This window comes from Bombina bombina, chromosome 2 (assembly GCF_027579735.1).
Source record: "Bombina bombina isolate aBomBom1 chromosome 2, aBomBom1.pri, whole genome shotgun sequence".
NCBI lineage: Eukaryota > Metazoa > Chordata > Amphibia > Anura > Bombinatoridae > Bombina > Bombina bombina.
In genome coordinates this window covers 827,113,397-827,138,218 of record NC_069500.1, presented here as the reverse complement: position 1 = coordinate 827,138,218, position 24,822 = coordinate 827,113,397, and the positions used below count along the sequence as shown (strand labels likewise).

Below are 24,822 nucleotides of genomic sequence, written 5' to 3'. Positions count from 1 at the left end.
GAAAATGGCTGCAAGTAGCAATATTCAGGGTTTTTTTTTTTTTTCGGTGCCAAGATTTGTGTGAAAGTCCAACACACAAAGACATGGATTTACTGCTACCCGCAGCCATATTCGGCATTTGTTTCTAAAACAAATAGGCAAATGCAGGTGTCTACTATATTGTAATGTGCATATCTTTTATTCGCATATGGATATACACCGCTTTCAAGGTAAAATTTGTCTTTTGAGAATCCTATGAAGGATCTTACATCACTGACTGATCTGTTTAGATAAATTTCACATGAGCAGCAAACTTTAGATCGGCCGTCCATTTCACTGTTTTTATAAGGAACTCAAAAATTGGTGTAAATAATTAAACCTAATGTGAAAGAGATACAACATGGTTGGAGGAGGTTAATGTCTGAATTATTGATGATACCGCTTGCAAAATCCTCACCTTCCATATTACAAATATTATGGTACGATTTTCAACATAGTAGATATTCACCAATATCTTCAATTTGTAACACTATTTTTGCATTACTGACATTAAATAACGAAGGTCTGACACCTGTCTATCACAACTTCCCCATAAGAATTAATTTTTTTCTTAAAATACTGGAGGTGCCATAACAGCCAGCAGCTATAGTAACTTATAGGCTAAAGCCTGTGAGATTCATAGTTCTATCAAGAAAATGACCTCTGGGTATACTTCCTATGAAGTGCCAAAATAGCCAGAGGATAAGTCAATGAAAGGCTTACCCATCACAAGATACTTCCATAACTTCCTAATAGTGCATCCTTTTATTATCATTTATTTGTAGAGCACCAACAGATTCCTCAGCGCTAATCCTTGACTTATAATGATAAGCCTGAAGTCTGTAAACATATAAAGTTCATATTGGTTCTAACAAGAGAATCTACTCTCTGAATACTTGCTAACAATAGGTTGCTTTTCTCTGCACATCATAAATATATAATAACTTTACCATATAAAAAAAAATATGGAACATTGCAGACTAGAATTACATATTCACTGCTTTGTTTCATTTGCTAACAACCTCTCCTGAAGAAAATTGACTTGTTGAAAACAGAATTGTCATACAGTGCTTAAAAAAGGACATAACCCCCTCCCCAAAATAAAATATTTCATGATTCAGATACAGCATGCAATTTTAACCCAAAATATCCGCCAAATATAGCGCAGGTTTTGCCTATGTTGATATATACATGCCTCTTGAAGTGAGGCATGCAGCACTATCACAGCAAGCTGCGCTAAACCCTTAACCCCTTGAGTGCCAACGACGGCTCTGAGCCGTCACAGAGTTTCCCACTCTGGTGCCAACGACGGCTCAGAGCCGTCGCTAGCACTCTCCCACATTGAGGGAGATCTGGGGGCTCCCACCCGCTCCTACCCAATCAGACCTGCATAGTGACAGGCATCGCCGGGGCTTCCCGTTTTACGTGGTGACGTCACGCGCAATGACGTGATGATGTCACTGCGCAACTTTATTAACAAACTGACAATACAAAGTATAGGGAAAGAGGGCATGCTGCTTAGACGCCTGTATCTCAGGCATCTAAGCAGCTACAGACCCCCAAGACCCACCATCGGAAAGGTAATTGTCTAACCTTTCCAATGATGTAAGTCTTGGTGATCTGAAAAATATATATAAAAGTAAAAAAAAAAAAAAATTAAAATTAAAAAAAAAAAAACCTTCAATCACCTTAGCACCCAAGTGGGAAAGTGCTTAGCACTCAAAGGGTTAAAGGGATAGTAAAGTCCAAATTAAAATTTCATGATTTAGATAGGGCATGTCATTTGAAACAACTTTCTAATTTACTTTTATCATCAAATTTGCTTTGTTCTCTTGGTATTCTTAGTTGAAAGCTAAACCTAGGTAGACTCATATACTAAAGTTCTAAGCCCTTAAACGCAAGGTAATTAGAGGTAAAAAGTATATATATTTCTATAACAGTGTTTATGCAAAACTGGGGAATGATAAATAAAAGGGATTAGCTATCTTATTACACAACAACATTTTTGGTGTTTACTATCCCTTTAACGACCACGGACGTAAAGGGTGCAACGGCCGTCAAGGGGTTAAACAACTTTACAATTTACTTCTATTTAAAATTTGCTTTGTATACTTTGTTGAAAAAGCAGCATTTCCCTACTAGGAGCTAGTAAAACACACTGGGTGAGCCAATGAATAGAGGCATATATTTGCAGCCTACCTATTATGCTCTTCAACAAAGTATACTAACAGAATGAAGCAAATTAGACAACAGAAGTAAATTGTACAGTTTAAAATTGCATGCTCTATCTGAATCATGAAAGAAAATATTTGGGTTATCTGTCCCTTTAAGACGCATGCACTTTTCAGTGTACCTAGGTATGTGCTCATAGAAAGGAGCTAAAATTCAACAAAAAACTTATTTTTACTTCCATGTGCGTTTAAAGGGACATTAAACACTAAATAAATGCTAGATAGAATGAAGCATTCAAAGAAAAGATAAGTCTGGGAATAACATGTAGATGTATTTTTTAAAGTTTCATTAGCTGTTTAAATTTTGACAAAATAAGTATAAAGTTTTAGTGGAGCTGCCATGTTGTAACTTAGGTTCTCTGCTGTGACCAATTAGAAACAGTTATAAATAGTTCACTAGGGTGTGCAGCCAATGGCTGTGTGGAATATAACAGTGCTCTGCACTTCCATTTAAAAACAGGAACTAAAAAGCTCACAATTTCAGAAAAGGGATTACAGGAAAAGGGGACAAAATAAATAATGAAAGTATATTGCAGGGTTTCTTTTATATATGCGATTTATCATTTTATATTACCACTGCAAAGTCACACTAAAAAAACAAAAAACACCACATAACAGAATAATCACTCATTTGTGAGCTTGCCGTAGACAACTGCTAGGCAAAATGGCAGAATGAATAAGGTTTCTTACAAAGCTAACCTATAATATTTGAAATCAGGAGTCTCAAAAGAAAATATGCATCTCTAAGAACAAAATAAAAGTTATATTACTGCATTAACAAAATGGTATGTTTATGTGCCTACATTCAAAATTGGTAAGTCAGATCAACTGTTTATCACACAGCAAGAATGCAATAGCATTTTAAAAAGTGATGCTAAAGTCAAAATTAAACTTTCATGATTCAGATAGAGAATGCAGTTTTAAAAGACTTTCCAGTTCACTTCCATTATCCAACTGTGCTGTACTTTTATATGCACACTTTCTGCGGCACCAGCTACTACTGAGCATGTGCAAGAATCTTGGTATCCCTTTATTGAAAAAGCATCCCTAGGTAGGCTCTGGAGCTGCAATGCACTACTGGGAGCTAAATGCGGATTGGTGTTTGCAGTTATATGCATTGCTGCTCCTTCAACAAAAGGATACCAAGAGAATGAAGCAAATTTGACAATAGAAGTATATTGGAAAGTTGTTTAAAATTGTACGATGTACATGAGTCATGAAACAAAATTTTGGAGGTTTTTGTCCCTTTAATTTTGCAATTTATCTCAAAACATTTACTTCCCAAGCTGGAAAACAAGTCTCCACCCTCTACCACCCTTGGCTATTACAAATTAATATATTTTCATTTTGTAATACCTTAAAAAAAAACAACTCATATTTAAACAGATTAGTAAATACTAGAAACGGATGCATCTTTTTTTTACCAAACTCTGAAGTGTTAGTGTATTCCAATCCGTGGTGCAATTTTGAGTCTACTTAGGAGTCCGAGTGTGAGAATTTATACTATGGTTACAAAATGACTTAGATCTTTTGAATTTTACTACAAACTTCAGTTTGAGACATATTAAACCATAAGTAGGAAAGGATAAGTCTTCAAACCAGGTTTCCATTTTCAGCGCTTACCTGGAAAGTGACTCTAGACTTCTCCAGAAGATAGGTTCTCATTCCAGCTCCAACTATCTGGTGGTTTGTGTTGAAGCCAATCTCCACATATTTTCCAAAACGGCTGCTATTATCATTTCGAGTGGTTTTGGCATTTCCAATAGCCTGAAGGGTAAAATAGGTTTTATTCTAATGGGGTAAATACATAGCCAATAGCTCTTCTAAAGCACCCTTGGGCCCCCAGATGTTTTGGAACCACATTTCCCATGATGCGGAGACACTTTTTAGGCTCTAAAGGATAGACAAACATTGACCCACAACAAAACCACTACACAGCGATTACTCACCTCCATGATGGGATTTGAAGCCAGCACTCTCTCCTCTATGTTTGTGTCTCTGTATGCTCCTCCAACAGTGGCGAAGTACCGCACAACATATTTGGCAGACATAGTTTTACCAGCACCAGACTCACCGCTGATTATTATAGACTGATTTTGCCCATCCCTACAAGGATCCAGATGCATTTAAGTATCCCATTATGTCAATTTCCCTTTGCTCCTGCACAAATCTGATAATATACTAGTAGTGACAAATTAAATGATACTGAATCTTGATGCCAATATGATAAATATTAAAAGGGACATGAAACCCAAAGGATTCAGATTTTAAGCAATTTTCCAATTTACTTCTATTATCAATTTTTTTTTGTTTCATTATCTTGATATCCTTTATTGAAGGAGCAGCAATGCACAACTGGGAGCTAGATGAACACAATCATTAAGCCAATGACAACAGGGATATATGTACAGCCACCAATCAGCAGATAGCTTCCACCTCCTGAGCCAACCTAGCCATGCTTTTCAGCAAACAATACCAAGAGAATAAAGCAAACTACATAGTAAAAGTAAATTGGAAACTTGTTTAAAAAAAACTGTATGTTCTATCTGAATCATGAAAGAATATTTTTGAGTTTTATATCCCTTTAAATAGCTTATAAGGAATACAGCAATATGTTAGGAAAAAACAAATATAAACAGAGGGCTATTAAAATATAAAAAAAGACGAATATGACTGGTTAACAAATCCTATTTAAAGCATGCTAAAATTATATGGTGTTAGAAATCGTGTATTATGTGCTATAGCCACTTTCTTTCATATTGTACCATTAGTATACACAGTGAGCAGCTTTTTATATTGCAAAAGCTATATTCCTTACTCTCAAGCCTCACCTTCCCATTAACGTAAATGCCTCTTCAGCTACTGCAAAGATGTGAGGATCCAGTTCACCCCGGCTGCTCTTGCTATATGCAGCTATTATATCATCTCCATAGATAGGTAACTGCTCATAAGGGTTAATTGCAACCAATACAATGCCTGTAAGAAAAAATAATAGGACATCACATATGACCTCTCACATGTTACTAATGCCTAGGCACACACAGGGGGGCACATTCGTAGTCATTTTAATGCCTGGCCCCTCTGCACCCTGACATTTTAAAATGATATCTCCTATGTAAACTGCCATCTCAAGACGTTCAAACATACTTTGTGACCAATAAAATTTGAGCTGTGTAATAGTGAACAGCTGTCTAGAATGTATAGGATTTTGTTTTTTGCAAAGTGTCTGAATAATGAAAGTTTTATCTCGTATTACGTTAAGCAGAGAATGAAAAAAAATAAAAATAAAACATGTACAGGTAAATTTGATAGTAGATGTAAAATGTATCTTTTGGTCTCCTTGGTAAAACGTGGCCACTTTCCCTTAGGGCATACTTGGGTAGGCTTAGCAGTATGTATCTGTCTTGTGCACAAGCTGCCAGCATCAGTGTGTGTAGCTAGGTTACACAATTAACCTGTAGAGGGAGGATGCAGCAGGTGATGCTGAGGGGCAGCAGGGAACATCCACATCACTGCCTTCCCTTACTACCAAATGCCGATTGATGCATACTTGCCAAAGACAAGTTCGCTCTCAGTTTGCATTCAGTCTTATTTAACACTTTCCTGACGGGGTTAAAGTGTCTACATCGGAACAACTTTTGCGAGATTTCAATTATTGGATCGGGTCTGGGGGGCGTCCCTATAACCCTAGGAACGCCCTCCGGGCTGCGATCAAATCTGAGAAGCACAGAAGGCTTCAGGACAGCCGTTGGCTATGACGTTCTATTCTGTCATAACGGCTTTAAAGTCCAGTGCAATTATGATGGAATAGAACGGCATAACGGCGTTAAAAGGTTAACACTGCTTCATGTTCACCAGCTTTATTTGCCACAAAGTGGTACTCTAATGCTCTCTATACAGGTAACATAGCATTGTTACACAAAGTTCTGCCATTAGTGTTCAAAGCACACGCACGCTCCTAAGCCTTCCTCAGTATGCCCTCATAAAAAGTGATCACGTTTCAGCCAAGATGACAAAGAGTAAGAGGTAAATTTGATAACAAAAGTAATTTTAGATTATTATTTTGTTCTAAGGCTCTTGTGACAGCTCCGAGTAAAGGGACATTAAACCCAAAAAAATTCTCTCATGATTCAGACAGACAATGCAATTTTAAACAACATTCCAATTTACTTCTATTATCTAATTTGCTACTTTCTTTAGATATCCTTTGTTGAAGAAATAGCAATGCACATGGGTTAACCAATCACAAGAGGCATCTATGTGCAGCCACCAAATCAGCAGCTACTGAGCCTATCTAGATATGCTTTTCAGGAAAGAAAATTAAGAGAATTAAGCAAATTAAATAATAGAAGTCAGTTAAAACGTTGTTTAAAATTGTATTCTCTTTCTGAATCATGAAAGAATATTTTTGGGTTTAATGTCCCTTTAATATGCATTCTGTATTTAGTTAAATACTTACCACAATATGTGTAAATATTATTCCCTTGCAGAAATCGAACCCTCAGACTGTTCAGGACCGCTGCCTCGTGCAAAAAACTCAATGCTGTCAAATCATTCTCTCCTATCAGTACCTCAGGATTTCTCAAGGGAGGCAATGAGGAAGGGTTCACAGGGTACCAAAGGTCCTGAAATGAGATCTCATAAGCTCAAGTGTTATTACTAAACATTGATGCATAAAAAAACGTAGTGGGAAATACAATCCAAAAACATTGGGCAGAGTTTTTTTTGTTTTAAACAAAAACAAAATTAGTTAATTCCACAACTCAATTCATATGAGCGTGCAAACATAGTAAAGAAGTTGTTCAAACCAAACATCAGAACAGGTGGGAACCCTGATCTAAGTGACTTTTACCATAATTGTTGTTGATAGCAGACCAAGGTCATGAAGTATCTCAAAAATAGCTGATCTCCTCTGATTTTTTCACAAAATAATTTACAGAGAATGGTGCAATACACAAAATATATCCAGTGAGTGGCAGTTATATAGGCAAAAATGAGAGAGGAAAAATGGCAGTTGAATGTCAGAGCTATACAGAACACATTAAAAACCTACTGTACAGAAGACCACAAAGGTTCCATCTTTTGGATGTGGTGGAACCGTAGATTTATGGCATAAGTGTATAGCTGACAAATGTGCAATAACTGATTTATACTATCATGTTTATAAGGACCAGAATATCCAAGGAATGTTTCCAGAACCTCAGTCAGTTTTTAGGAGTCCTAACCGGTATTAGAAAATGTGTAACTAATAAAAGTGTCCACTGCATTTAATTAAAGACAAATACATATGTAATGCAATTATAGTCAAGTTCAGTGCATCACTGCATCATAAGCTCAGCTTTTTAAATGCTTAAAACCATTGGTAAGATTACTATAACCGTGTTTAATATGGTTTCTTCACCTAACCTTGGTAATCTCTACTAAAAAAATGTTTTACATTAAGACGGTTAAGTACTTTTTCAGACATTGTTCAAAGTGATTTATCAAGATTCTTTACAAAATGAATACAGGCTGAATTGCTTTGAATTAAATTTGGTATTTGCATAGGTCTATATTGTACTTTTCTAAAATATTATGTGTAATTGAACAGAGGTTTGAGTTATTTTTTCTAAGATTTCACGTTAATGTTATGCCTTATTGCTTTTTCTTACAACGAAACACTATAACACATCTCATTTTTAATTTTTCAGAAGTTCATAGGTTTGGCTCGGAATATACAATTTGAATCATATTTGGCATAGCGGTTTAATTTGGAAATCTATCACTACAAAAATGTAAGGAAAAAAAAAAAATTTTGAAGAAAATCTGCAAAGTAGTTTTTAGGTTAATTTAATGTGGGGGTATTCCAGTTAATCAGAAAAAAAATCTTACTGTTCTTGAAAAATGTTTTAAATTCAAGACCGCAATCAACACACACAGTTTGCATGATTTTTTGCAAAGTTTTTTGGATTTATCTAATTCATAAAGGTATTAGCAGGTGAAAACTATGAGAAACAAAGTATTTTTTAAAGTTGTTCAAGTGGTTACACAATTCCTGTTTAAGAAAAACATAATTTTTCAAAATTATAGAGCATACATAATTAAGGCGTTGTATCTAATAAATAGCTGTCATAATTCCATGGAAAAGAAAGCTGAATTAATGTGTGTGGGAAAGGGTGAAAACGTACCAACCCATCTTTGAGGCGGAGATGAAGGGCTTTATCTCCCTCCTTATAGACTTGGATCAAAACTGCTGGTTTCCATACTTCCTGGGAATCTGGGATCCAGACCCCAGAACCCTATGAATAAAAACAGATTTATTTATTTTTAAATTGATGTTTAAAAGGGTATACAACCCAAAATATGTATTTCAAGATTCAGATAGACCTTGAAAATGTACTTCATTCTCATCATTTGTTGAAGGAGCAGTAATGTGCCACTGGTAGCTAGTTGAACACATCAGGTGTGAGCCAATGACAAGAAGCATATAGGTGCAGCCACCAATCGCCAGCTAGCTCCCAGCACTGCATTGTTTCTCCTGAGCCTATTTAAGCATGTTTTTCAACAAAGGATGCCAAGAGAATGAAGCAAATTGAAAAGTTATTTAAAATTAAATGCTCTATCTAAATCATAAAAGTTTAATTTTGACTTTAAAATCCCCCCCCCCCCCCCAGTATTTAAAAAAGGCACTGTAGTTTCTATAAAATAGGTGCTGCAAAGTTGAAACCTAGGTTTTCCTTTGCCCAGAGTCAAGGTCATTAACAGGCATGCGGTTTTGTTCTGAACTTAAAACAGTATATAACAAGAGAGAGTACACCAATTACATATGCAGATCTCTGCATTATGCTTTAGACTAATCTGTTCTATGTGCCCGTCATGCTTGCTGCAGCATCAGTAACAAGACCAATAAGCTTGTTGGAAGAAAGCCATTCTGACAATACATTTAATTCCAGCTGCCTCTTAAAGGGACACTGAACCCAATTTTTTTCTTTTGCGATTCAGGCAGAGCATGTAATTTTAAGCAACTTTCTAATTTACTCATATTATCAAAATGTCTTCATTCTCTTTGTATCTTTATTTGAAAAGCAATAATGCAAGTTCAGATGCCGGCCCATTTTTGGTGAACAACCTAGGTCATCCTTGCTGATTGGTGGAAAAATTAATCGAACAATAAAAAACTGCTGTCCAGAGTTCTAAACCAAAAAAAAAAAAAAAAAGCTTAGATGCCTTAAATAAAGATAGCTAGAGAATGAAGAAAAATTGAATAGGTGTAAATTAGAAAGTTGCTTAAAATTGCATGCTCTATCTAAAAATCACGAAAGAAAAAATGGTGGTTCAGTGTCCCTTTAAGGGTGTACGGACAGCCATATTGTGCATCAGTACCCCTGGAAAATGTAACACGTTCATTTGACTCCATCATTTTTAAGTATCTTATTTATAAAGTCACCTCTGACACCAGCTTTATCAGTTGATCCATTAATCTAACATATCTTAGATTACTAATGTCCTCTATAAATTATTTGCATTTCTTGTCATTTATATACACACACCTCTATCACTGCCAACTTGCCACTTAAAGGGACAGTAAACACCAGCATTTTTGTTGTTTAAAAAGGTAGATAATCACTTTATTACCCATTCCCCAATTTTGCATAACCAACACAGTTATAATAATATACTTTTTACCTCTGTAATTACCTTGTATTTATGCCTCTGCAAACTGCCCCCTTATTTCAGTTCTTTTGACAGACTTGCATTTTTAGTCAATCAGTGCTGACTCCTAGGAGCTTCACGTGCCTGAGCTCAATGTTATCTATATGAAACACATGAACTAACGCCCTCTAGTGGTGAAAAACTGTCAAAATGCTTTCAGATTAGAGGAAGTCTTCAAGGTCTAAGAAATTAGCACATGAACCTCCTAGATTTAGCTTTCAATTAAGAATACCAAGAGAACAAAGCAAAATTGGTAATAAAAATAAATTGGAAAGTTGTTTAAAATTACATGCCCTATTTAAAATATGAGATTTTTTTTTTAACTTTACTGTCCATTTAACATAAAAAAACATAATTTATGTAAGAACTTACCTGATAAATTCATTTCTTTCATATTAACAAGAGTCCATGAGCTAGTGACGTATGGGATATACATTCCTACCAGGAGGGGCAAAGTTTCCCAAACCTTAAAATTCCTATAAATACACCCCTCACCACACCCACAAATCAGTTTAACGAATAGCCAAGAAGTGGGGTGATAAGAAAAAAGTGCGAAGCATATAAAATAAGGAATTGGAATAATTGTGCTTTATACAAAAAAATCATAACCACCACAAAAAAGGGTGGGCCTCATGGACTCTTGTTAATATGAAAGAAATGAATTTATCAGGTAAGTTCTTACATAAATTATGTTTTCTTTCATGTAATTAACAAGAGTCCATGAGCTAGTGACGTATGGGATAATGAATACCCAAGATGTGGATCTTTCCACACAAGAGTCACTAGAGAGGGAGGGATAAAATAAAGACAGCCAATTCCTGCTGAAAATAATCCACACCCAAAATAAAGTTTAATGAAAAACATAAGCAGAAGATTCAAACCGAAACCACTGCCTGAAGTACCTTTCTACCAAAAACTGCTTCAGAAGAAGAGAATACATCAAAATGGTAGAATTTAGTAAAAGTATGCAAAGAGGACCAAGTCGCTGCTTTGCAAATCTGATCAACTGAAGCTTCATTCCTAAACGCCCAGGAAGTAGAAACTGACCTAGTAGAATGAGCTGTAATCCTCTGAGGCGGAGTCTTACCCGATTTAACATAGGCAAGATGAATTAAAGATTTCAACCAGGATGCCAAAGAAATGGCAGAAGCTTTCTGGCCTTTTCTAGAACCAGAAAAGATGACAAATAGACTAGAAGTCTTTCGGAAAGATTTAGTAGCTTCAACATAATATTTCAAAGCTCTAACAACATCCAAAGAATGTAACGATTTCTCCTTAGAATTCTTAGGATTAGGACATAATGAAGGAACCACGATTTCTCTACTAATGTTGTTGGAATTCACAACCTTAGGTAAAAATTGAAAAGAAGTTCGCAACACCGCCTTATCCTGATGAAAAATCAGAAAAGGAGACTCACAAGAAAGAGCAGATAATTCAGAAACTCTTCTGGCAGAAGAGATGGCCAAAAGGAACAAAACTTTCCAAGAAAGCAATTTAATGTCCAATGAATGCATAGGTTCAAACGGAGGAGCTTGAAGAGCTCCCAGAACCAAATTCAAACTCCATGGAGGAGAAATTGACTTAATGACAGGTTTTATACGAACCAAAGCTTGTACAAAACAATGAATATCAGGAAGAATAGCAATCTTTCTGTGAAAAAGAACAGAAAGAGCAGAGATTTGTCCTTTCAAGGAACTTGCGGACAAACCCTTATCTAAACCATCCTGAAGAAATTGTAATATTCTCGGAATTCTAAAAGAATACCAAGAAAAATGATGAGTAAGACACCAAGAAATATAAGTCTTCCAGACTCTATAATATATCTCTCTAGATACAGATTTACGAGCCTGTAACATAGTATCAATCACAGAGTCAGAGAAACCTCTTTGACTAAGAATCAAGCGTTCAATCTCCATACCTTTAAATTTAAGGATTTCAGATCCGGATGGAAAAAAGGACCTTGCGACAGAAGGTCTGGTCTTAACGGAAGAGTCCATGGTTGGCAAGATGCCATCCGGACAAGATCCGCATACCAAAACCTGTGAGGCCATGCCGGAGCTATTAGCAGAACAAACGAGCATTCCCTGAGAATCTTGGAGATTACTCTTGGAAGAAGAACTAGAGGCGGAAAGATATAGGCAGGATGATACTTCCAAGGAAGTGATAATGCATCCACTGCCTCCGCCTGAGGATCCCGGGATCTGGACAGATACCTGGGAAGTTTCTTGTTTAGATGAGAGGCCATCAGATCTATCTCTGGAAGCCCCCACATTTGAACAATCTGAAGAAATACCTCTGGGTGAAGAGACCATTCGCCCGGATGCAACGTTTGGCGACTGAGATAATCCGCTTCCCAATTGTCTACACCTGGGATATGAACCGCAGAGATTAGACAGGAGCTGGATTCCGCCCAAACCAAAATTCAAGATACTTCTTTCATAGCCAGAGGACTGTGAGTCCCTCCTTGATGATTGATGTATGCCACAGTTGTGACATTGTCTGTCTGAAAACAAATGAACGATTCTCTCTTCAGAAGAGGCCAAAACTGAAGAGCTCTGAAAATTGCACGGAGTTCCAAAATATTGATCGGTAATCTCACCTCCTGAGATTCCCAAACTCCCTGTGCCGTCAGAGATCCCCACACAGCTCCCCAACCTGTGAGACTTGCATCTGTTGAAATTACAGTCCAGGTCGGAAGAACAAAAGAAGCCCCCTGAACTAAACGATGGTGATCTGTCCACCACGTTAGAGAGTGTCGAACAATCGGTTTTAAAGATATTAATTGAGATATCTTCGTGTAATCCCTGCACCATTGGTTCAGCATACAGAGCTGAAGAGGTCGCATGTGAAAACGAGCAAAGGGGATCGCGTCCGATGCAGCAGTCATAAGACCTAGAATTTCCATGCATAAGGCTACCGAAGGGAATGATTGTGACTGAAGGTTTCGACAAGCTGTAATCAATTTTAGACGTCTCTTGTCTGTTAAAGACAGAGTCATGGACACTGAATCTATCTGGAAACCCAGAAAGGTTACCCTTGTTTGAGGAATCAAAGAACTTTTTGGTAAATTGATCCTCCAACCATGATCTTGAAGAAACAACACAAGTCGATTCGTATGAGACTCTGCTAAATGTAAAGACTGAGCAAGTACCAAGATATCGTCCAAATAAGGAAATACCACAATACCCTGTTCTCTGATTACAGACAGAAGGGCACCGAGAATCTTTGTGAAAATTCTTGGAGCTGTAGCAAGGCCAAACGGTAGAGCCACAAATTGGTAATGCTTGTCTAGAAAAGAGAATCTCAGGAACTGAAAATGATCTGGATGAATCGGAATATGCAGATATGCATCCTGTAAATCTATTGTGGACATATAATTCCCTTGCTGAACAAAAGGCAATATAGTCCTTACAGTTACCATCTTGAACGTTGGTATCCTTACATAACGATTCAATAATTCTAGATCCAGAACTGGTCTGAAGGAATTCTCCTTCTTTGGTACAATGAAGAGATTTGAATAAAACCCCATCCCCTGTTCCGGAACTGGAACTGGCATAATTACTCCAGCCAACTCTAGATCTGAAACACAATTCAGAAATGCTTGAGCTTTCACTGGATTTACTGGGACACGGGAAAGAAAAAATCTCTTTGCAGGAGGTCTCATCTTGAAACCAATTCTGTACCCTTCTGAAACAATGCTCTGAATCCAAAGATTGTGAACAGAATTGATCCAAATTTCTTTGAAAAAACGTAACCTGCCCCCTACCAGCTGAACTGGAATGAGGGCCGTACCTTCATGTGAACTTAGAAGCAGGCTTTGCCTTTCTAGCAGGCTTGGATTTATTCCAGACTGGAGATGGTTTCCAAACTGAAACTGCTCCTGAGGACGAAGGATCAGGCTTTTGTTCTTTGTTGAAACGAAAGGAACGAAAACGATTGTTAGCCCTGTTTTTACCTTTAGATTTTTTATCCTGTGGTAAAAAAGTTCCTTTCCCACCAGTAACAGTTGAAATAATAGAATCCAACTGAGAACCAAATAATTTGTTTCCCTGGAAAGAAATGGAAAGTAGAGTTGATTTAGAAGCCATATCAGCATTCCAAGTTTTAAGCCATAAAGCTCTTCTGGCTAAGATAGCTAGAGACATAAACCTAACATCAACTCTAATAATATCAAAAATGGCATCACAGATAAAATTATTAGCATGCTGAAGAAGAATAATAATATCACGAGAATCACGATTTGCTACTTGTTGCGCTAGGGTTTCCAACCAAAACGTTGAAGCTGCAGCAACATCAGCCAATGATATAGCAGGTCTAAGAAGAAGATTACCTGAACACAGATAAGCTTTTCTTAGAAAGGATTCAATTTTTCTATCTAAAGGATCCTTAAACGAGGTACCATCTGACGTAGGAATGGTAGTACGTTTAGCAAGGGTAGAAATAGCCCCATCAACTTTAGGGATTTTGTCCCAAAATTCTAACCTGTCAGGCGGAACAGGATATAATTGCTTAAAACGTTTAGAAGGAGTAAATGAATTACCCAATTTATCCCATTCTTTGGAAATCACTGCAGAAATAGCATTAGGAACAGGAAAAACTTCTGGAATAACCGCAGGAGCTTTTAAAAACCTTATCCAAACGTATAGAATTAGTATCAAGAGGACTAGAATCCTCTATTTCTAAAGCAATTAGTACTTCTTTAAGTAAAGAGCGAATAAATTCCATCTTAAATAAATATGAAGATTTATCAGCATCAATCTCTGAGATAGAATCCTCTGAACTAGAAGAGTCCAAAGAATCAGAATGATGGTGTTCATTTAAAAATTCATCTGTAGAGAGAGAAGATTTAAAAGACATTTTACGTTTACTAGAAGGAGAAATAACAGACAAAGCCTTCTTTATGGATTCAGAAACAAAATCTCTTATGTTATCAGGAACATTCTGCACCTTAGATGTTGAGGGAACTGCAACAGGCAATGGTACATTACTAAAGGAAATATTATCTGCTTTAACAAGTTTGTCATGACAATTATTACAAACAACAGCTGGAGGAATAGCTACCAAAAATTTACAGCAGATACACTTAGCTTTGGTAGATCCAGCAGGCAGTGATTTTCCTGTAGTATCTTCTGGCTCAGATGCAACGTGAGACATCTTGAAATATGTAAGAGAAAAAACAACATATAAAGCAAAATAGATCAAATTCCTTATAAGACAGTTTCAGGAATGGGAAAGAATGCCAAATATCAAGCTTCTAGCAACCAGAAGCAAATGAAAAATGATACTGAAATAATGTGGAGACAAAAGCGACGCCCATATTTTTTAGCGCCAAATAAGACGCCCACATTATTTGGCGCCTAAATGCTTTTGGCGCCAAAAATGACGCCACATCCGGAACGCCGACATCTTTGGCGCAAAATAACGTCAAAAAATGACGTAACTTCCGGCGACACGTATGACGCCGGAAACGGAAAAGAATTTTTGCGCCAAAAAAGTCCGCGCCAAGAATGACGCAATAAAATGAAGCATTTTCAGCCCCCGCGAGCCTAACAGCCCACAGGGAAAAAAGTCAAATTTTTGAGGTAAGAAAAATATGATAATTCAATGCATAATCCCAAATATGAAACTGACTGTCTGAAAATAAGGAAAGTTGAACATTCTGAGTCAAGGCAAATAAATGTTTGAATACATATATTTAGAACTTTATAAATAAAGTGCCCAACCATAGCTTAGAGTGTCACAGAAAATAAGACTTACTTACCCCAGGACACTCATCTACATGTTTGTAGAAAGCCAAACCAGTACTGAAACGAGAATCAGTAGAGGTAATGGTAAATATAAGAGTATATCGTCGATCTGAAAAGGGAGGTAAGAGATGAATCTCTACGACCGATAACAGAGAACCTTATGAAATAGACCCCGTAGAAGGAGATCACTGCATTCAATAGGCAATACTCTCTTCACATCCCTCTGACATTCACTGCACGCTGAGAGGAAAACCGGGCTCCAACTTGCTGCGGAGCGCATATCAACGTAGAATCTAGCACAAACTTACTTCACCACCTCCCTTGGAGGCAAAGTTTGTAAAACTGATTTGTGGGTGTGGTGAGGGGTGTATTTATAGGCATTTTAAGGTTTGGGAAACTTTGCCCCTCCTGGTAGGAATGTATATCCCATACGTCACTAGCTCATGGACTCTTGTTAATTACATGAAAGAAATATATATAAAATGTTGTATTCTAGTGGGGTATTTTTTGAAAGTAATTGCACATTTTTAGTTATAGCATATAGCAATGTTTTTTGAAAGTCTGCACCTTGAAGGGTCATGTAGAACCTCTCACAACTTTGGTGTATGGATCTGCAATGCTTAGAAAAAACCTAATAGTTTTACAGTTAGCTATAGCATAGGAATAATCATATGTAAACCATGTTCCTGGCATCACTTTTTCTTAAATTCTTGGTTCTTGCATCTGGCTTGCAGAGAGCAAGGCTTCAGCTACCATTCATGGTTTTTGCATCTGGCAAGGCTCCTTAGCGTTAAAGGATGAATAAATGCAGTAGATTTGCAGAATCAACAAATGCATGATAAAAATACAATCCAATTGCACTTAGTCTGATCTCCAAATGAGTAGTAGATTTCAAAGTTATGTCTATTTCCACTCCCACTGAGTCATGTGACAGTCATCAGCCAATCAAAAATGCATATACGTATATTCTGTGAGTTCTTGCACATGCTTAGTAGGAGCTGGTGACTCAAACTGTAAATATAAAAGACTGTGCACATTTTTTTTAATGGAAGTAAAATTGGAAAGTTGTTTAAAATTGCATGTTCTACCTGAATCATGATTGAGTGTTATTTATTTTCACCCCAAGAACCCTAAAGTTGCGGTAATTCATTAAAAAACAAACTATATACCTGCAGGGTTACTTGCTACAAAAAAGGTTTGCAAACACTGTTGTAGGTGTAAAGATGAATCCTTTGAGATAGCAGAGTATGATCCCTGCACCATTGCCGAAGCATACAAAGCTGAAGAGGCCTCATGTGGAAACGAGCAAATCAAACATCTGAAGCCGCAAACATAAAAGACCTAAAAATAGCCACAGATGGAAAAGAGAGACAGAAGGTTTAGACAAGTGGACACTAGCTTCAATATTCTTTGATCGGCCAATGAGTCTCATGGAAACAATCTGAACCCCCAGAAAACTTTGTCTGAGGAGCCAGCAAACTCTTCGGGAAATGCTCTCTCCAACCATGTTGTTTAAGAAACAACAGTCTGCTGGTGTGAGATTCTGCTAAATGAAAAGATGGAGCTTGAGCAAGATATCGTTCAGGTAAGAAAACACCAGAATACCATGAGTACTGATCACAGACAAAAGGGAACCATTGAGAATATTCTGGGAGCTGTAGCCAGACAAATTGGTAGAGCAACAAGCTGAAAAACTTGTCCAGAAAAGCAAACCATAGAAACTTAAAATGTTCCCTGTGAATGGAAACATGAACGCAAGTATCCTTTAAATCTATTGTGGACATAAACTGACCTTGCTGAACAAAAAGGTATAAAAGTCTGAATAGTCTCCATTTTTGAAAGTAGAAACTCTGAGAAATTTGTTCAGAGCCTTTATCAGTAAAGGACCTACTCAAAAAAGGGGCCCTGGGGCAAGATTTTTTGGGGCCCCCAAATGGTAACTCAATAGAAAGCAAAAGTATTAATGCATATTCTGCTCTGTATAATGATTTTGAGGATAGACAGATGGATAGATAATAGGATGGACCTACAACATGCACTAATAAAAGGCTCCCCTGCGGTTATGGGCCCCCCTCCAGCTCTTGGGCCCTGGTACAACTGCACCAATGGTAGTTCTGCCCCCTGGCCTTTAGAACTGGTCTCAAAGTTCCCTCTTCTTTGGAACAATAAAGAGGTTGAAGTAAAACCCCAATCCCTGTTCCAACAATGGAACATGAACAAATCACTCCCATAGATTCTAGATCCAAAACTGACTGAAAAAAGGCCTGAGCCATCACAGGATTCCTCTGAACATTGGACAGAGAAAAAAAAAAAAAACAAACACTTTCCCTGGGAGGCCTTGTTCTGAAACCTATTTGATAACCCTGAGAGACAATATTTAGAACCAAGCTTTGTGAAAAAGGCGTAACCTGCCCCCTACTAGAGCCTCTGTATAGGGGACCATACCTTCATGCTAAATTGGATGAGGGAGTAGATTTCTTGGACTACTTAAGTTTATTCCAGTTAGAACTTGACTCCCAGACGGAACTGGTTTCTGAGTGGAAGAATCAGATTTTTGTGCCCTGTTCTGACAAACGAGACAAAATCTTTATTTTAACATTTACCTTTGGACCTTTTGTCCTTAGAAAGAAAAGCTCCTTTACCTCCAGTCACAGTAGAAAAGAGAGTGATAAAAGCCTGGAATTCAGAAACCATATGAGCAGGGCCGTCTTTAATATTGACTGGACCCTGGGCAAACATTTTCTTGCCCTCCCCATGCAATTTCGCTCTCCACCCCAACATCCCAAAAAACAACTAAATCAATTTATTTTATTAAAAAAAAAATAAAAAAAAATTAAAAAGCCACTGCTGGGCTAATCATGTAAAAAAAAAAAAAAAAAGAAAAGAAATAAATTGCAATATATGAAACTGGACCTAAGCAGTACTAATTTTTTTTTTTTATATTTTTAGCCCAGCAGTGGATCATCCACTGCTGGGCTAATCATGTTAAAAAAAAAATGAAATACCTAAGCAGTACTAATAAGTAAATAAATATATATATATTCCTCCACTGTGGACTAATTTAATATGCTTTTGATTGGGATTCTGCTGTGAGGTTAGCTGGTTAAAAAGATTTAGGGCAGCCAACAGGAGCAAGGTAAGGTCTGAGGAGGAAGCATGGAGATGCAGACAAATATAAGTTTACTGACTGGAACAGCAGAACTACTATGGGAAGCTGTAAAATCTGAGAGAAAAAAAAAAACAAAACAAAAAAAAAAAAAAACCTTACCTTAAATGTGTGAAGTATCAGCATGACACTATACTTCAGCCACAGCAACACATGTCACTTCTTTGCTAGGAACAAGTTCCCTCTCACCCTGCACTAGACAATGCTGCGTGGGGGAGGGGCATGTGTGCATTCACTAATTCTTCCCACTGACACCTTTCAACAAAGCACTGTTCCCCTAACAAACTTCAGTTAGTTGATCTTAGTGCCACAGCAGAATGAGCAGGGCTAAGGGGACCAGCAGACTGGATGCTGTCTGTCCAAGGCTGCATGGATACAGTGTGAGACGAGTCACACAGCCTCAAGACTGAAGAGAGCAGTGTGTGCAGCTGCACAGATGCTCAAATCCTCATGTGCCTTCCGCTCAAGCTTTCTGCTGCATGGGTCTACAGTCAGCCTTACCCAGAAACAATCCCCACCACCAGAGCAGTTACCTGGTAACAGTGGTTACCCCAGCAGGACCTTTTCTGATGCAGTAGGATTGGTTGGATGCTGAGTTAGGGCTTAGCATTCAGTGCTGCACAGTGCACATCTAAAACAGCACATGGCACTAGCTTGGCATGTCACATGACACCGGCACAGTTTCTCACAAATGTAAGCAGAGAACTTTTGACTGTAACAGTATTAGGACTGACTGTGTGTATCCCCCATGTCACATGACAACAGCAGTCTGGCATGAACTCTTGGGCCCCGGCCAGATGCCCCTTTTGCCCTGTGTTAAAGACGGCCCTGCATATGAGCAGACCGAGACTTGAACCATGAAGCCCTTCTAGAAAGTACTACCAAAGACATACTTTTAGCATTAATCATAAAAAGAAGAAGCAGCAACCACATCAGCAATAGAAACTGCTGGTCTAAAAAGATATCCTGCTTAATGAAAAGCACTTTGTTCCAATGTTAAACACTTTGCCCAACATGAAGGAGTTAACATCTAAAGTAAGCAAAATCTCCTTTAAAAATGAATATGTTGGAAAAAAGAAATAAAAAATTAATGATCAGAGATAGACCCCTGATCAGTAGAAGAAGAAAAAAAAAAAAACCTCCCTCCTAGAGCTGCTAAATGGTAAATTCTGAACTGACCTTCTACACTTATTTGAAGCAGGCATGGCCGCCAACATTTAAAAGGGACACTCAAGTCAAAATAATCTTTTATGATTCAGACAGAGCATGCAGTTTTAAGACACTTTCTAATTTTACTTCCATTATCAAATTTACAGTCTTTTTATATGCGCACTTTCTGGGGAACCAGCTCACAGGGTATATGTATACTTATCTGTGATTGGCTGATGTCTGTCACATGATACAGGGGCAGAAAATGGGAGTGAAAAAAAAAAAAAACTTTGTCAGAAAAAAAAGTGCTTATTTGAAATTCAGAGTAGGTGTTAAATCATGGTCTTTTATTATGCACTTATAAATTATGTAATTCTACTGCATTGACTTCCAGGAGCAAAATCTAAAGAACTCTTGTGTAAGGAACCTTTAAAAACAAGAGCAGCATTAGACTCATCTAGAGAAAAAGAGCGAGAAAAAGAGAGACACAGAGACAGATCTATATATCCCTGGGGAAAAAATTGAGAGCACTGCAAAATTTATCAGGTTTTTTTTTATAATGGGGATTTCCTGTCAACATCAATGCCACCAAAGGAGAAAAAGACTGCCATATTTAGGACTATGGATGATCTGCAAATCTTCTGTGATCCCCTAGGAATTCAGACCTCTTCTCCAACAGTAGGTTTGAAAGCAATGATGCAACAGTAACCCAAACTACACTTTAGCATAACTGGTGTGGGTGGAAGTAAAGTATAAATTACATATTCAAAGATCCTGTAGGTCTTTCACTCCTTGAATCTGCTACAAACCTACCAATCACCTGGTCCAACAATGCTCGTGTGACATCCAAGATACTTTTGCATTTGTATTCAGTCATATGCTAAGTTAACTTGACAGGCAATAAAGCCGCACTGGCAGATGTATCATAACTATCTCCTGCTCCAATCACTTAGCCCAGCCCTCCCTGGCATCAACAGTCACTCACCCGGCACTGGGATGCAGATAGGTGCGCTGACACTCTGCTTGCTGTAATCCCTAGATGACACAGTGCAGGCTCATGAGAGTGAACAAGTGGAAATCCAATCAGAGAATAGAAGCCCCATGCCACTCATGCTCTCAGCCAATCGGTGATTAAAAGACTGCACTGAAAAGGGGCAGACAAAACATGTTCAAAGTGCTCAAAAAACAGGGCACATGTCAAAAACGCCCTGATTCTGGTTTAGGAGTCTGGCACTGCTTTTATTATATGTAAAGATTTTTATAATTATTATTATTTTAAATTAATCCCCTACCAAACTTCGGGGGTGGGGGGGACTTACTTGTCCCACTGACTTTACAATGGCATTTTATTTTATTTTTTTGGCAAATGGTATTTTATTTTTGTTTCTACCCCAAAAATTTGGTAAGGCGTTGTCCATTTTGTCCTTATGGAGGAGCCTCCACTGCTTTGTAAACCTAGAAGCTAGGCACAAAAATCATCCTAAAAACATAGAAATAGCGGATCATTTATCACAAGTTAGTATAGATTTGCAATACTACCTATATCAAGAATATCAGTGAAAACTCTCTTAGATCAACAATAATACTTTGAACAAGGGGTTAAGGCTGGAAAAGTTTTAGCCAGAGCATTGAAAAGCCAACACCTTGAAACATTTATATGTTCTATTACATACTCTGCCAAGGTGGAACATACTAATATATCCTTGAGATTGCAGAAAAGTTTAGGCAATACTATAGGGAATAACAGACAGACGATAACTGCTTAAGAAAAAGTGTTCTTTATTCCAAAAGAAGATCCATTAAAAGTAAAAACAACGCCACACATGTAAAACCATGAAGACTGCAGACATGTCAGGCCAGTAATATAGAGATTAGAGATAGAGATATATACACACACAGCACACTTTTGTTTAAGCAGTGACGTTTCGGGGCATTCACCCCTGTTGGCAAGCGAGAGTGCGCTCTTTGGATATATAGATATACACACACACACTATAGTGTGATGCTGCCCAACCTCACTTTAGAAGAAGCAGAAATGCTAGACAGGCCCATTACATTGAAGAAAGTAACAATTGCTAAAAAAAAAAAAAAAATTAAAAGCCCAGGCCCAGATGGGTTTGGCACAAAATATGAACTATTTGCTTCATTTTAGGCCCCTCATCTAATTTGAAGTGATAGATAATGAATGTGCATTTACCATTGAAATGCTCATATAACAGACTACCATAAGCCACGTAAACGTATACATAAACCTGAGGGTTATACACCTATATCTTTAGTAAATATAAAAAGAAATATGTTACAATTCTGGCCACTCGTTTAAATCGCTTTTTTCCCAAAACTAATATCTCTAGATCTAGAATGATTTATCCCTGGGAGGAAAGCAAGGACAATACTTTGAAGGTGGTACAGCTTTTACCTTTTGCTCAAACGACGGGCATCAAGCTGGCACTGATTTCAACAGGGTTAGTTGTGATTTCTTTAGGGCTGTCATGTCACACAAGATCTTTGGTCAAACCCTTATAGCTAGAATCTTCCCACAGTACATGAATACTATGGCACAATGGTAAATGGTGCTTTATTTGCCCCATTTGGAATTTTACAAGATAGGGCTGCCTCTTTTCTCCAGCCCTGTTAGTCATTGCAGACAGTCTATTATGAAAGGATGTTGGAGTGGTGCTGGGAACAAGAGGTGGGTTCAGATGGATAATACAATATTACAGACAGAACACAGGCTTATTGGAAGAATTTTACAGAGAATGAGAAAAGTATCCACACCGATACCCATGTATCCACTCTATATTCTTCTTTGACATCTGGCAGTACCACAAAATTCACCCTTACAAAATAAGGGGGGGGGGGGAGGAGAAGGGTTGATACTCCATGTCTGATGGAATCTCATATACCAGAGACTCCTGTTTTTAGCATTACAGAAGCTGGTATTTAAAAAACTCCCCCCCCCCCCCCAAAAATAAAATAAAAAAATTACTACTATATTTAATGTTAAACTGTGCTAAAAGCCTAATTCCTAAATATTCAAAACCAGCTACAGCACTGAATGGGTTGCCACCCAGGCAGTATTTTACAGAAGAAATAAAAAGGAGACCATATTCAGCAAAAGCGATGTCCTTTTTTCTGTTCAGACAACCTGTTTACAAAAGAAACTAATTATATATTTTAGCAGTTCAAATATCACCACCAATTAGCAAGCGCTACACAGGCGTTGAGCCAAAAATTGACCAGCTCCAGTCCTAACCTTACATTTCTGCCTTTTCAAATAACGATAGCAAGAGAACGAATAAAAATTATTAATAGAAGTAAATTAGAAAGTTGCTTAAAATTGCATGCTCTATATGAATCATGAAAGAAAAATGTGGGTTTAGTATCCCTTTAAAGTTTGCATTGACATCTGGGCATGACAAACTATTGAATTGGCATACATAGACATAGCAAAATAAGACTATAGAATTGGCATTAGTGGACATTAAACTTTAATAAAAAAGCAGTGCAGTGGCATCAGTGGGCATTAAAATAAAAAGGCACACCAGGTCATTATAATACACATTTGTCAGCCACATCTCATCTCTATTACATATCCTTAACTAAATCTAAAGGACAACCAAAGCTGATTTTAAAATGGCTTTATTTTCAATAATTCATGTTGTCAAATTCATTGGTATCAGTGAGCTATAGATACTTAAGGAGGCACTAACCCATAACTGTGTGCCACACTCCCTGTATACACTGGGTAACCTAGCCATGATCCCCAAATAACAAGAACAGAAAATTAACCATAAAACTAGTCCAAAACAGACCTACTGCATATCTAACCAGCTTATAGAAATGTATATAAAGCATGAAATGAAGAAACCTGTGTTTCAAACACATCAGATTACAACAGACATTAGAATACAAAAATGACGCCCTAATTTATTAGAGTGTAATATTTGTATTAGCAACTAATAATTAATAGGTTTTAGCCCCTGCAAAGTAATTAAACACATAAGTAAAATGAAGACACAGTCATGTGCAGTAGTATAGCACGGCCCTGCAAATACCACACTGTGTCCTTTGCTGCAGTTAAACACATTAACTAAATTAGAGCATGTAATTTTTTAAAATGTCTTTTAAATGACATAATAGATCATTGGCACAGGTTTTTTTCTGAGAAGGAGGAAGATAAAGATGTACACAGGGACACTTATACAAATTTAAAATAATTCCAAATATACACAAATGTGTTTTATATTATTTATAGATTTATGCAGAAATGAATACAGAGCTGTGAGAGGGCAGATATTATATATAATAGAGCAGAGATATGTACACACAGGTTAAAGACCATAGTGTTGTGTTATAGGGCAATGATAGGTACAGCACAGTTATAATGCAAATGGATGCTTTACCAAGGCAGATAGATACAGAGGCAGTTACAGGTATAATTAGGCTGACCATAACAGCCCTGACATATGTATTTTTCATATGTGTCCCTTTTTAAAGCGGCAATATGGTCAGCCTAGGTATAATGCAAATGGCTGCTTTACCAAGGCAGATAGAGGCAGTTACAGGTATAAGGCAGTAATAAATACAGGATAGCATTGTGTAACACAGCAGGAGCAGTTATAGGATGATTAACAGATCTGTAATTCACTGTATACTAGAATTGAAGAATTTCCTGGTTATTGTTGTGTTGCTTTTTAAGGCTGCTGTTCCTTACCTTACAATAGTGTCCTGATACAGACATTACTGAATCCCAAGCTTAGCAATGTTCCCCTCAGTGTGAGTTCATTGTCTGGGTTTTACCACCTGACCTCACACC

The 24,822-nt window shown here is 37.4% G+C and overlaps 1 protein-coding gene across 1 annotated transcript in view; it reads right to left on the bottom strand.

Moving 5' to 3' along the window:
• LOC128647322 (unconventional myosin-Vb-like) overlaps positions 1-16,381 on the bottom strand; it is a 338,426-nt gene extending 322,045 nt beyond the window's left edge. The window contains exons 1-6 of the mRNA XM_053700105.1: positions 16,286-16,381; positions 8,417-8,527; positions 6,709-6,874; positions 5,081-5,225; positions 4,199-4,355; positions 3,873-4,016 (exon numbers count right to left, since the gene is read on the bottom strand). Of these exons, the coding sequence (XP_053556080.1) occupies positions 3,873-4,016; positions 4,199-4,355; positions 5,081-5,225; positions 6,709-6,874; positions 8,417-8,527; positions 16,286-16,381 (819 nt within the window). The remainder of the gene's footprint in view (positions 1-3,872; positions 4,017-4,198; positions 4,356-5,080; positions 5,226-6,708; positions 6,875-8,416; positions 8,528-16,285) is intronic.
• Between the last annotated feature and the right edge of the window lie 8,441 nt (positions 16,382-24,822).